This window comes from Strix uralensis, chromosome 5 (genome assembly GCF_047716275.1).
Source record: "Strix uralensis isolate ZFMK-TIS-50842 chromosome 5, bStrUra1, whole genome shotgun sequence".
Lineage (NCBI taxonomy): Eukaryota > Metazoa > Chordata > Aves > Strigiformes > Strigidae > Strix > Strix uralensis.
In genome coordinates this window covers 73,214,759-73,229,089 of record NC_133976.1, presented here as the reverse complement: position 1 = coordinate 73,229,089, position 14,331 = coordinate 73,214,759, and the positions used below count along the sequence as shown (strand labels likewise).

Genomic DNA, 14,331 nt, shown 5'->3' with positions numbered 1-14,331 from the left:
TCAACAAAAGCAGGTTTGGTTTATTTGAATGACTTCATTAAATATTCTACAAAGGTAACAAATTGCAGCACAAAGCGCAATCATACAAGAAGCGCAGTGCCTGGGTTTAGTGCAAAACATACAACTAACTACGGCCAGGGAAGCCCAAAGTTTCAATTCATTTTATTTTTTTTATTTTTATTTTTTACAGTGTACATTGTTAAATAATGTAAAGAAAATGCTTGTAATTCAGAAACAGATTTTATGTGGAAAAAGATACTCAAAGTGTAATATTAAACAAAATAATTTAACAGTTCAGTAGCATTAGTTTATTCCTCTAGACTTCAGTTATTCATCCACAGGAAGGGGGGGAATAAATCAATGGTAAATAAAACCAGTTCTTGCATAACATTAAGTGAAAAAACGACCTCAAACTTATTAGATCAAAATTAAATAACCATGTGCTGCATCCAGCTGATTGGGTCCCCTGTCACAAATACTCCCCTTGTTTCATTACTGCCTCAGGTCTGTCACCGCTCCCCTTCCCAGAGCTCGCCTCTCCCCTCGCACTGGGCGTGTTCAGGCGGCTTCTCTGCATCCCTTTGAGGGAGAGCAGAGGCCTCCGCTCCACTTCAGCCGCAGGGAGCCCTGCATCTCCCCCTTTCACCACACGCACACCACGAGCCTCCTCTCACTCTGTAGCTCTAGTCTGCACTTCAGGTACAAAGAATAAACCCCAAATGCAGGGAACTCGGAGCCCAGCCACCTCGCCACTAGCTTTCACCCTCAGGCATTCGTCTCCAGCCTGTACCTGCCCTTACTGCCAAAAATTCTGTAAAAAGTGACAGGAAAGGGACAGATCTTGCGTGCTTCTTTGTAAAAATAAAAGAGAACATCCACAGACAGAAAAACTCCCTATTAAGGTTCCACGGGGGAACAGCGCTCCTAGAAAAAAATTCAGGCAAGTAACATCTCTGTGATGCACCAGCTTCCAGGAGCTACTCCCAAGTAGCAGGAAGCAGTACTCCCACCCTTCACAGCTTTTTGCAGCACTACATAAATACTGGCTGGTATTATTTTTACTTTGAAGAGGAAACCAGTATTTTTTTAAATATGAAGAGAGACCAAATATGGAAAATGACCGAAACAGAAGGTACAGTACAGTTACTAAGAGGTGACAGATAGTTACAGTCCTGGTACCAGCTTGAAATTTGTTAAGAGTGAACAAAATTGTAAATCCTCCAAGTAAGACAGAGGAAACTTCTTGATGCCGGCTGTTTCAAGTACATCCATTGCCGGCAATGGACGTTGCACCAGGACAGTCTATTCCTGGCTTAAATGGATTTACCCAAAAAAAAAAAAGGTAAGAAGAAAAGCAATCCCAGCAGACAAGCCCATCATGCCAACGAGCAATGGCACCTCTCCTTCAAGTCACATCCTGACCAAACATCTTCACCACTTCGCAGGTGGAGTCAAACTGCATCTTAAGTTGGGCCTTTCCCAAAGATACACGTTCTCCCCATCCTCCCTCCGTTTCTGATCCAGACCTCCTGCCCCGTAGGCAATATTGGTTCGTCTCGGTTTAGCTTCACCCACAACCCTCTGTCCCACCCCCACCTGGCCCCTGTCACACCAGCAACTTCAGATCTGCCCGCCTGGACAAGTTTCCCCAACACACAGAAGTTGTTCCAACCCTCAGTGACTTCCCCCTCCGTACGCCTACTCTAAACAGTAACGGTATCACTAAATGAACTCCAATGTCCCAGTCACTAGGTACGAATAACCCGTCCTTCTCTGAACTTGCCCTCTGCCCACCTGGGGGTCTGCTGGGAAGACGACGCTAACTGCAGAAGCAATAGAAGTCCAAGGCACTAAAATATCCAGCAAGCATACTGGGAGAACAGACAAGTATTCAAGTACATTAATTTATACAATTTTACATTCACATTTATTTATCTAATACAATGAAAATACAAAGGAAAAAGTTAAAGTGTCTCCAATAAGTATAAGGATATAGCTAGCTTTTTTTCCCATTTTTTTCTTTTTAACTTTTTAACCCTCTATATTCCACTCATTTTTAAACTACTGTTGTCCAACAACATTTATATATCACAGTGTTTCCACATCAAAACTGATGGTAAGTACATGTCCGCAGGGAACTTTTAAAAAATTTTAAACAATTTAAATTGCTCTAATGCTGCAGTCAAAGCTGTTAATATCTTACTTAAAGCAGTAATGACCTATCAAGCACGGGCTGCACTGCAAGTCCATTCGTGTGCCCCATCATTTCGGAGCCAGATACAATTGACTGGGGAGAGGGAGAGGAGGGGGATTTGGACAGCTTTTCTCCTGGTCTTGGTTCTTCAGGGAGAGATGAGAAGCGTGCTAAAGCCTCATGCTAGGATTCAGCTCTCCCACCTCAAACATGTGTGGATTCAGCCTCACACCAGAGAGAAATTTTACAGCAAGACTGCATTAACTGACCCCGTGACTTCTCTTCACAGCTCTTGTTCCGTACAAGAGCAGAACCCCTCGGTCAAAAGCACTGTCCCATCATAAGGATGCTGATCATCCTCCTCCCCCTTGAAAGTGTGTGGGGAAACCCCCTTTACAGGGAGTTGACAGCAATGGTTGGAAAAGAGAAATTCATTCCCAGTCTGGCAAGCTACCAGTTCATTGCAGCACTGGTAGTTGATACAGGGCCCCGTCTCCCTCCCCACGTCCTGTCCCGAGGTCTAGCCAGCATGGTCGCCGAGCACGGCTAGGTGGTCCGCAGGTTGGAGCCTGGAGGGTTGCTGATCGATTTCTGCAAATTGCTGATGTTGAAGCTTTGCAAAGACGCGGCACCTACGGGCTGGAACTGGCCAAGCGGTGGCTGTGCTGGACCACCCGTCCCACTCCACGGAGCGGCAAAAGACGCTGCTGGATAACCGTACTGCTGCGGAGGGCACATAGCCTTGGTGAAGGGACCTAAAGAGGTAGCTGATGCTGCAGAGATGGGCGTAGCACCCAGGGAAGATGTCATAGAGATACAGAGCTGACCTGGTGCTGAGAATTTTCTTGCCATTCCAGGGCCCTGAAAGAAAACCCAAACCCCAAGAAAAGTTACACAACTGTGTTTAAAAACCCCAGGCTCACCCCTTGGTCCACAAGCCGTTCCCAAGGGATGTTTACAAGACCACGCCAGGGCCCTCCTCTTTAGTGACCCCCTTCCCTCCCACTGCAGGCGATACAATCCTGCGCAGAAAAGATACAGCTAAAGGTTTTCCAGAGCAGCTGTCCAAGCTACATGGCAACTCCACTCTAACCATGTTTGACACCCTCATGCAAGAGCAACAACACTGGCACTTTCTTACCATAAATGTTCCGGGATCACGTCTTACCTCATAGTTGCTATGCCCTTTGCCAACTTTCTTGCCAGACAGGTTCATGGCATCTCGGGCCCAGTTATCTACCAGCTTGTGCAGGTCATCTGTGAAAGTCCCTTTCCGGCTTGAGGCGATAGCAGTAGGCTGAGACTGGGGTGCTTGGCTGTTCACTGTGGCCCCAACTGTGTTAGTGCTGCTGGTCCCTACAAATGTAAAAAACAGGAATCAAAACTTAGGTTAAAGATCATCTTTCTCTAGTAAATTTAATAACTGTGGTAATGGTACATCAAATAGAGAGCCAGTTAAAATGCCATGCAGATTAATTCTAAATTTCAATTCCAGGACACACTGAAGTGGGAACTACAAGGACTCCTACAGGCATTTTCTCAGATTAAGAGCATTTCATAGATATGTTCACTTTTCAAGAAATGCTGCAAGTAGTCATCTTAAGAGGGGAATGGTAGCAGCCTACAGTTCTTTGCAGAGCAAAAAGTAGATTAGATTTCAGCACTGAATGACAGTACGGTCACATCATTCTCTCATCCTACACCTTTTAATTAGCAGCAACCACTACTGGCACAGGTCAAATCCATCTTGGAGGACAATGCTGGATGCTGAATAAGGAGCAGTACAATCAGCATCACCAGATGCTCTGTAGCAAATTATCTCCACTTTGTAAAATGAAGAGAAAAATTCACCCAGATTACGCAAAAAAGCCACAGTGACAAACAGCAACTGTTGTTTCCAATAGCTGCCATACTTATGTTCTTGAGGATAACCAGATGGGACTGTCTTCATCCGCCAAACAGCCAGGATCAGCAGGGGAAGTCTGCACTGCATTAAATTTTGCTTTTTGCCTCTGAAAGCATTTTTTTGCCATTATGTTCAGATTTCCTATGTCAGAAGAACAAGCATTTCAGATGCAAACAACTAATAGCTTGAAGAAGGCAGAAATGAGAGTAGTTCCTCAGACATGCTTTGACAAGTTTTTCTATTCACTGGGTTGATTGCAAGAACACAAAAAACTTTTCACATCAATAACAGGTTTCGGTTCTGCTAGAAAGCTTGCTGAACAATATCCTGTAAAAAAAAAAATCTAGAAGCTTTGTTTTAAATAGCCTCACTATCTCCCTCACACTTATAAACAAGGAACTCCACTCCAACTTCATTTTTTTTCAAAGGCAGATCTCATAACAGGAATCCAAGAAACTGTATATTATCAAGTATCCTAAATTCCCAGCAGTACTGCAAAGTATCCTCATTTACAGATGTGGATATGACAGTTAACCACTAGGGCAGACTTCTTCTGAAGGACATGGTAAGGACAGCATGAATCTAGATTTTTTCAAAACCAAACAACAAAATCAGTATCTCGCCACTGCAGGGCTAAACCCAGCACCCCTTGCAAGCACACAGCCTCATGTACTTGGTTCTCAAAGTTCCTCAAACATTTCTACTTGCTCACTCTGAAGACTGCAACTGAGAAATCCAAAAAAACCCTGAGTCTGTGGCAGACATTTCTGAAGCAAACTGATTAGAAGTGGAGCATCAAAAATCCAGCAATGAAAATCGTCTCTCTATTGCAAAGGCCAAATGACGAAGTTGCTGTCTCTTGCCTGACAGCTACTTCATCTGTTCCACTTTCCCCGGCTATCAGCCACATTCCTTGCAACCACCATATCAAAGAACTGGCTCCAAACCCCTGCAGGAATGTTTCATATCGAGGAGTGAATTAGGAAGGTGACGTACTTACTATGCAGGACAAATAAGCAAAAGTGTTACTGCCTCTAGTAGTGCTGAGGAGGGAAGGATACGTATCCCTCCCACCGGCTCCCGCTCAAGCACGGCAGTGGCTCCCAGTCAGGGTGCCCGCAGGTGGGGCAGCAGTTGTTACAGGCAGGCAGACACATGCAACAGTACACGCGGAAAGAAGGAGGTTCCCTGACCAGGGTGTGCAGCTGCAGCACAGATGAAGAGTAATAGGAACACACTGTAAAGTGGCAAGGAAATCTACAGCAAAACAACAAGAACCTTAAGCATGCATCATGTGGAAAGGGCTCAGAACACAATTATTTAATAAAAGCAATGATGTGAAAGGTGAAATTAAAGGCAAATGAGGCAAAAGCAAGAAAGAGGTACTTGGGGAGAACTGCCAAAACCAGTAATAATCACATTCCACCGTGAGGGTTCATGCAGCAATTGACACACTCGCTCCCAGCCTCTTCCTGATGGCCAGTTTCTGCTTTTGATACTTCACATTTCCACTTGAATCAGTAAGCACGCTGGATCCTGGACCTACACTGGAGAGCTTCCTCAGGCCACAGAAGGGGCAGAATTAAGCAAGGTATATACTACAATGCATTCAGCTGAAGATGTGAAAGATCATTTAGGAAAGTTTAAGTATTTAGAAAAGGACTGGATTGGTCCAGGATGGGAAAGGTGGGAAGTTGCGACAGCTTTGTTTCCAAAAGCAATTTTGTTAGGGAGCTCCTATTTCAGGTCACAGACAGACCAGCCTGCACCATTATAGGTAAACTATACAATTACTAAAGCTCCCAAGTAATGTCAATTTAAAAAAACAACTTCTCAGGAATTTCACATTTTAGCTCTGACGTAGTCACCACCTGCAGAAACTGCCGTCCAAAAGAGCCTGAAAAGGAAGTGCTTCAACTTGTAGCATTCAATGGAAACAACCCCCCACATTCCTGCTCGGTCACAGCAGCCGTCCCCAGTTCTGCTCTGACATGAAGGATCTGAAGTGAAACAGGCTTCTCCCTCTCCAGCCCGCTACCTATAATGCCTCCATTCTGTCCTTTTATTTTCCCCCCATAAACCAGCAGTCAAAAGACACCTTTAAAACAGTCTTAAATGACATGAGCATACACGGGCTTTTCTAAACATCTCTTGCTTTGGGAGACACACTGGAGATCTCTGATGGCTTACTCTTACAATGTTGAAGGAGTGTCTGCAATTGGATCCATCACTGAGGTGCCAAGCCCCATCAGATCTGTAAACAAACCAGCTGCTCAGAGGTACAAATCTGGCACATTACAGCGAGCAACTGACCCTGATGCTCAAGTCGCTCTCATTAGCGATGAGCGGAGTTCCACAGTGAAGGTGAGGTTCTGCCTGCCTCCACTTGTCTGCAAGAGTAATAGCCAGACTATTCAGTATACTAACGACAGAGTACACATTAGAGGGCGTAACACAGACAGACAGATGCTGTGCTGAAGACAGAGTCAGGGAGGTAAGGCTTCGGTGACCAGAAAAGCTGATGAATAGCTTTACACTCGGGAATCGGAGATAACAGAAATAAGATAATTACTACAGAGCTGGTTGCAAGGACAGACTTTTTTCACCATCTTCCCTGAAGCACAAAGAGAGAGTAATTTGTTAAAGATAAGAGAAACAGTGAGAAATGTTTAGTATCAGCAAACAGTACAAAAAGCTTGGCGAGAAACAGAGAACACAGCACAGCAGGGCTCTTGTAGTCACTACTGGGACATTCTAGGAAAAACCCAAAGACTGGTCTGACAGTTTAATGACTTGTACTTTCAGAAAGAGAAGAGGCCCAGCCTCCTACATTTATTCTTTAGAATTGCCACACCGTGGTGAAGAATGTCAAGAGACATTACTGTCACAACTGACTGTTACCACTAAAGGAAAAGCAAGCACATCTTACATTCTTGTCAGGACATATGAACCATTTTACAACTAAGTTTGACCATTTTACAACATGAGAACAATTTAGTTGATAGGTCAAGTGCTTTTACTTTGTCACCCTATTTTCACAAATCCATGGAATAGTTCAGACATTCCCTGCCAAGCTGTACCACTCTGTTTCTCCAGCTGTACAGTTAAAAGCATCAATTACTGCACTGTTTCCTCAACACTGCTGATTCTAACCCAGCATCTTCTCCAGTTGTCACTCTCCACCACAGTCTGCAATAGCATTTCAAGGACAAGACTCCAGGGAGCAAGCAACCTGCAATAAGCCAAGTGCCAGCCAAGCTGCGCCATGCCAAGTATTACCTGCTTTTACAGGACAGCTACAACACGCTTTTCAAAAGGAATCCGTTTCCCTTAGCACCAGTCCCATAAGCAAGAGATATACATGCCAAAGTATTCTTATAGCCAGATGATGGCCAATTTGCAGCAAGCCAAGGCCTTATAAGTAAATGATCCTCTCATACACCCAGTTCATTGTGAATTCTAGAAACAGAATGGCTGTTCTTTATTATTCCCTACCTCAAAAAAAGACAGGCCAGACTAAAGATGACTTTTAAAAGTTAGCTTTGGTAAGAATTTAACTTCTTCCAAGAAAGGAGTCATAAATCTTGAGACTGCAGATATCAGTTAGTGCACACCTGCACATTAACATAGCTTGCAAAAACATTTAAAACTGCTCAATTTGAAAAATTAAATACCATTAGTGTGTGTGTGTGTGTATATATATATCCCCAAATCCAATGAAGTGGGATAGAGGCATCATTGCAAAACTGAGCAGCCAGGAAAAAATTTCCCCTCCCTCTGACTCACTCCCTCTCTCAGAGGATGGAGGTGGTTGCATTGCAGCTGTCTCTGCAGAAGGCCAGGCCCAGTCCCCCCACACAGCTCTTGGCTCAGCTGTGCCGCTGTCAACTGCAGAGACACAGATGCTACAGATGCGTGGTACTGTCATGCAGTGCAGCGACTGAAGGTCTCTTTACAGCACTTAAAGCTCTATCATATCAAGTCATTCCAGAGGGTGGAAAACAAATGTTGGACATTGAAAGGGTCCAGCCTGCAGAAGCAGCATGGGAGATGTTGCAGCACTCCCAATAAAAAGCATCACATCAGCAGCCTCAGCTCAAGCATATGATTACTTCAATCACATCAGAAGTTTGAGGCTCTCTTTTAAGTCTGGCTTAATGTAAGTACAAACAAAAGGATTTTGAAAAGAGCTGCAAGGTAACTCGTGAGGGTTGACAGGATGTCTGAAGATGTCTATTTACCCACCTTTACTGCTATTTGGCACACATTTACTGTGTCTCCTATTCACAGTAAAAACTTCTAAACCTGGGCCCATTAGTAGGTAAGGATCTTTTGAGTTTGCCTGAAAATATTATCTAAGGATTTTTAAACCCCTTAACACTTCAAACTTTAGCTGTCTGTCTGCTAACAAACATAAGAAGTCAATATTAACTGCCTACAGGTGGCATCAATGCTCTGCACTGTAATCAGCACTAGTGCTGAGAACATGCAAAAACACATACAACTTGCACAGCAAGCATACTGCTGGAGGAAGTCAACATATTCCCCCCATCACTTAGAGAAGTGTCCAGCAAAGGAATAATTTGGAAAACAAATCTTTCTTGCTGTTCCACTAGAAAGACTACCTCCCCTCCAAGTCTTATTGTCAGTTAACATATGCCGAAGCATAATTACTAAGGCAGGCCAAAAGAAAATACCCATGCACCCACAACTTCTTATCTCTCCCCAGTTTGTTATTTCACTGAACTGTTCTGAAAGTTTCCACCAAAAGCTTAGAGAAAATGAGTGCTTGTTATTATGAGTTTAACAACAGAGAATACCCAACACGAGAACCCAAACTTCTAAAGGTGTGCTAAGAGCAGCTCAGCTGAGCCATGGAATGAGAGGAATACAAGGTGGCAGATGAGAATGGGCTGCATGAAACAGATCCAAGCAGCAGAAAAAAAAAGGCAAAACAGAAAACAGACAAGGAAGGAGTAAAGGTGTTACACACAAAGAGCCAAGCAGGGCGTACTCAGAAATCGGGTCCTCCTGCCACCAGGCTTGAACGTCACTCTCTCAGATGCACAGTTAAACTTCGCACAGCCTGTGAGAAAACAAAAACGGGAAGAACAGAGAAAGGAGAGGAGAAGAGACAGAACACCACTACAAGATGTTAGCAACTTGAGGTTGGAAGGGTGAAATGCATTAACATGACACACAAGAATAAGCCTCAAAGTGTGGACCAAAGAGTATGTAGACAATATACGGAGTGAAGGAACTCCCTCCAATACCTCCAGTCATTAGGCCAAGTTTGCAGTGTTACTCTCTAGCACATAGCCCAATAATAGGGTTGTGATCTATAGGAAAGCCAAATCCTGGCAAAAGTATCCAATTATAAAACCATACTGAACAACTCTAGATACAGGGAGACGATTGAAATAGCTCCAGAATACTTGAAACAATTCATTAAAAAAACCTCTGAAGAAAATTCTTCCAAGAAGTTTGTTTCTATTTTCTGTCTGTACTTCTCAAATTTCAGCACACACACACACACGAGAATTGGTGTACTCAGTCAGTTCATGGCAAAGCTTTTCAAAAAGATGTTCAAGGGGGAAAAAAAAAAGGAACAGCCAAGTTCAGAGAAGTAAAGGAATCAAGCTATCATCCCCTTAATGACTGACAAGCAAAAAAAAGTCTTCCCTACCAAATAAATCAGAGCTACGTCTGAGAAATTATTTGGTAATGTACTAATCCACAACTTGAGTAAATTTAGTAAATGAACAGTTTATTATTCCTACCATCCCGTCCTCCTACACTAACTCTTCCTTCCAGGTTCTTTAACTCACAATTGCAGAACATGAGCCTTTTTTACCTTTTATTGTTAAAAATTCCAGAAACAGCCAAAGCAATTTGGAAGTCTAAAAGGATTCTGAGTCTTCAGAAATCTCCTACCATTTCAATTCTCTGTTAACACCAAAGCTGCTCTGCCCCTTCCTTAGTCTCACTTCACATTTCTGACCCCCCGTTCTCATCTGTCTCCCCATCTTCTCAGCCAATACCTTTCCCCCAGGTCAGCAGAACATTGCTTGCCACCACCACACTGCACTCTTTTGTGTTCTCCTCGGTGCTTTCATTACAGCAGACAGGGCCATGCACTACGTATTTATTACTTCAACAACCTCACAGAGAAGGTAGAAATCTACATGCAAAACACACCCTTACAAGCCTCCACACAAAGGTCGGAGACTACCAATCTACTTTATGCTATGTATTAAAAATCAAGCATCACCAAGGTGATCATTCGTTCACCAGTAACAAAGGTGCAAGACTCGACACTAATTCCATTTAAAGTCTTACCTTGGCCTGGTGCTGAAAGGCTTGGTACTGAAAGGGCACCATCACTGGTAAAGGCAGAGTAGAGATTTTCGCTAGAAGGTGAAGGTTTGAGGGGCTGTAACAAATGGTTCTGCCCAGTGTCTGGCACACTACCAGGAGGATGAAGAGTCTGCTGTGGGGGCAAGACTGATGGTGCACTTTGAGCTGACAGATTGCCTAGAGGAAGAAGGAAGGCAAGAAATCATTTAACGTTTCAGTTTCCCCACATCATTTTTTGAAGCTTCTGCCACTGCTCCCAAGGGACAGGGGAAAAAAAACAGAGGGAAGTTTGACTGGAACATTTACTAGGGAGTGAAATCCTTACCAAGTAACTCAAATGATCAGTTGAGCTACTACGCTAGTGATACAGGACAAAGTGCTGTGGTAGGGGGGAAAAAAGGATATCATCCTCTGGTCAAGCATGACAATCCATGCAAGACAGGGGGAAGCAGGGGGAGGGAACTACTCTAGTTTTTGAGAAAGTAGTAGGACTAGAAAAATTCTTCTTTACTTAAGTTTTAAGGCAACTCTGTGCTAGCTTACTGTCACATGCTCACACATAGCTCCTCTATCACAGAACAACACAGAAGTGAGCAGCCAGGGTGACTGGATACAGAAACTGCAGCATGACATGGAACCACCAAAGTGAATGTGCAGGAAGCAGTAACACCTACTTCCGCTCACAGTGCTGGCCCTCCATTATTGTTTACTCAGGGCTACAGGATTTGAGAGGTATCTACAATTACCCAGCAAGCATCTGACATCCATGTCATTCAAACAGTAAATAGAACTACTTTTGAGTTCTGTTTATTATAAAAAGGCTTTCTTATTTACTAAAACCATTAACAACTGAAACTGTTTCTCAATTTTTAAGTACAAAAAAATTGCAGCTCCATTCAAAAAAAAGCACTACTTTAACATCCATCAACTGTGACTAAGTTTCTGAAGTGTAAGGACACTAGTGATACCATACTTAAGCGTTATTAAAGTAGGAAAAAAAAAATCTCTGAAGATGATTGAAGAGATCAGCCCCATTCTGCAAAATCAGTTTCAGGAGGCAACAAGAACAGTTATCTTAAAATAAAAAAAATAAATCAAAGTTTTTCCCCATGCTGTAAATTTACACTTTTCTTCTTAGTTCAAGCCCTACAACCTCTAACAAATCAAATCACAACTTTAAAACTGCTCTTACAGAACAATGTAATGGTATCTTTCATCAGATTGCAAAAGTCACAAGTCTACCAAATAGCAAACACAAATTCAGAAATGATCCAGAACTCCAGGCAATGGAAGAACTGGGACACACACCTCCCCACTCCCGTTTCCAAAAGACAAGACAGAGAGACAGACACACAGACATAGATCTAGGAATGAGAGATGGTACCTTGTCTGTTTTATCCACTCAGAAAACTGAAGGAAGTCCTACCTGATAGCTGGGGGCTTTTATTTCCCTGGGAGCTGCTACGACTGGACTTGCTGCTTTTTCCTTTAGTAGGTCGTCTCCTCCTTCCCGAAAGGGGTGCAGCCGGGGGAATAATTACTGCAGGTGGGGCCTTTCCCAATTTCATGTATAGTGACTCAATCTCCTGCTTCTGGCGACTCTGCAGTTCCTGGATCTCTTTAAGGTGCCTAATAAGTTACAAAAGAGTATGACTTACAAAAATTATATGTATATAGATGCATGCATACAATCCCTCCCCTCCAGTCAAGCTTGACCAGCTTCTTTGGTCAAACTCTCATTAACATTTAAGAAAGAAGGAAATAAGTCTTTTCCACAAATAACCACTGAACACACATGGTAGAACACTTGCCATTTTCCACTGTGCTCTAACCCTGGGTAGAATTCCAACAAAAAGTTGCCAATGTTGTAATCATAAAACCAGGATAAAAGGAAGTACAAACTAGAACATACACCGATTGTACAAGATCAAATCATTCAGCACTGAAATGCTACAAGGAATAGCTAGATTACTCATTTTCTGTGACATATGGCCTTGGAAGCTTCTACATTTGTATTACCTTAGGTTTTTTTTCAGAGCAGTTGCATACACAAGATTTAAAATTGCCAAGCTGCCCTAAAAAAAGTTCAGCTTACAGTATAAATAAATTAGCAGGTCATCTTGACTTCTAAAATTTTTTTCTAATCCAACAAAGATTCTTCAGGAAAAGGAGAACCATTAGAAATGCCAGAAATGCATATTAGAAATGCAGAGTTGAGTGACATTTTCAAAGGAGACACCACTATTTCCACTAACTACTAAACTTCAGTGATATGCAAAAGTTTCTATACATCTGCAGTCTTATCCACAGTGCAGCAAACAATCTACATGTAAATACATACAAGGTTACAGGTTAGAAAATTAAGCACAGCAAGCATATATACACCTTTGTAACAACTGTGTAATACTTTCCCACTGAAGGATCTTACTTCCCACATAAACACTGACAATGGGTCCTGACACTTAGCAAAGGTTGAGTCTTTTAAAGAAGTTTACTTTTGTTCTTTGTGAAAAGTAAAGTACAGTTGAAATTCATATTAACCCTGTTACATAAATTTCATACACAACCACACAAGGAAAAAAGCCTTACTTCTCCCGTAACCGACGGAGTTCCAATTTCAAGTCTTCATCTTCAATATCCGACTCATTGTCGCTGCTCATGTAGGAAGAGTTGAACGAGTTGCTAAGGCTCTGAACGGGGAGGCTGATCTTTGACCCCAGGGGCTGGAGGGAGTCTGGGCTCCCCGAGCCATCATCCAAATCCTTAGCCATCCCACTTAAGAAGGCGGCCTCCGGTTCAGAGGACGGACCGTTCATGTGTGGAGACTGCCTTGACTCCAACTCTTTCTTCGGAGCTGCAGCTGAAGAAGCAACTTGTTCCAAGCCCACAGAGAGAGGAAGCGTCATTGGCTCTTTCTCTGCACAGCTGACCTCATCCTGAGTCTTTGACACCGAAAAGCGCCCCACTTGATCCGTTGTTGTTGTTACCTGAAAGCGCCCTACCTTAGTAGGCTGACCAACATCTACTGGTAATTGCAGCACAGGAACTGTCTGAGGAACGCCATCTACCACATCCAAGGAAGAGTCAGCGACAGCCTCGCTTTTCCGACTGCCAGCCTGCTTTACCAGTGTACTCTCTGGGCTACTGCCAGAAAGAGATGAAGAATCAGTGGAGGTGGTTTCAAATTGCACCGGCTTAGTTTCAGGTTTGTCACCCTCTTTTAGCACATCATCCACTGCCACGGATACCTAGAATAGAAACGCAGTCATGCAGACTTTCTTAGTTCTTCCTTAACATGACGCTTTTATTTACCTGAATAGTAAAATGCATCCGAAAGGAAAATAACTCATTTCCTTGGTATGCCACAAAGCAAGCTACTGCTTCCTTCCAGGTAAAACACTGTCACACAAAATAGTACTTTTAAGTAATATAGAGGATTAACTCCAAGAAACACAGCAGAGTCAGAGGGGACTTCTTTCACTAACAGGACATAATACAGTGACCATTCCAGCATTGTTAGCCAAAAAGAAACTAACATTAAAGACTAAGGCCAACAGTTACACAGCTAAGGCCTGACAGGATGAAATGCTGGATTCACAATTCTAGACCTGCATCATCTAGTGCAACCTCTGCCCTGAATGAAAACAGCATGTACACAAACCACTGGACTTCCCAACAGAAAAGCCCACCATGAGGCACACTGAGCTGGCACTACACAGGAACTGCTCAAAGATCCTGTATCAATAACCAAATCAGTTTAACATCTCCTACCTGAAACCGTCCCATCTTAAGAACACCAGCTCCTGCTGTGGTAGCCATAGCACTGCTCTCTCCACTACATGATGCTGATGCTAAGGAAAAGGAGAATAGGATT

General features: G+C 43.1%; 1 protein-coding gene across 12 annotated transcripts in view; it reads right to left on the bottom strand.

The window, feature by feature from the left end:
- WNK1 (WNK lysine deficient protein kinase 1) overlaps positions 1-14,331 on the bottom strand; it is a 105,390-nt gene continuing 91,059 nt past the window's right edge. For 8 of the 12 annotated variants that reach the window (XM_074871640.1, XM_074871647.1, XM_074871641.1 and 5 more), the window contains 8 exons: positions 14,229-14,308; positions 13,047-13,705; positions 11,884-12,086; positions 10,440-10,634; positions 9,094-9,186; positions 6,673-6,714; positions 3,363-3,550; positions 1-3,055 (listed from right to left, as the gene is read on the bottom strand). In XM_074871640.1, coding sequence (XP_074727741.1) covers positions 2,741-3,055; positions 3,363-3,550; positions 6,673-6,714; positions 9,094-9,186; positions 10,440-10,634; positions 11,884-12,086; positions 13,047-13,705; positions 14,229-14,308 — 1,775 coding nt within the window. In that variant the 3' untranslated portion in view covers positions 1-2,740. The remainder of the gene's footprint in view (positions 3,056-3,362; positions 3,551-6,672; positions 6,715-9,093; positions 9,187-10,439; positions 10,635-11,883; positions 12,087-13,046; positions 13,706-14,228; positions 14,309-14,331) is intronic. The other 4 variants (XM_074871642.1, XM_074871643.1, XM_074871646.1 and 1 more) reach the window with 4 other exon arrangements.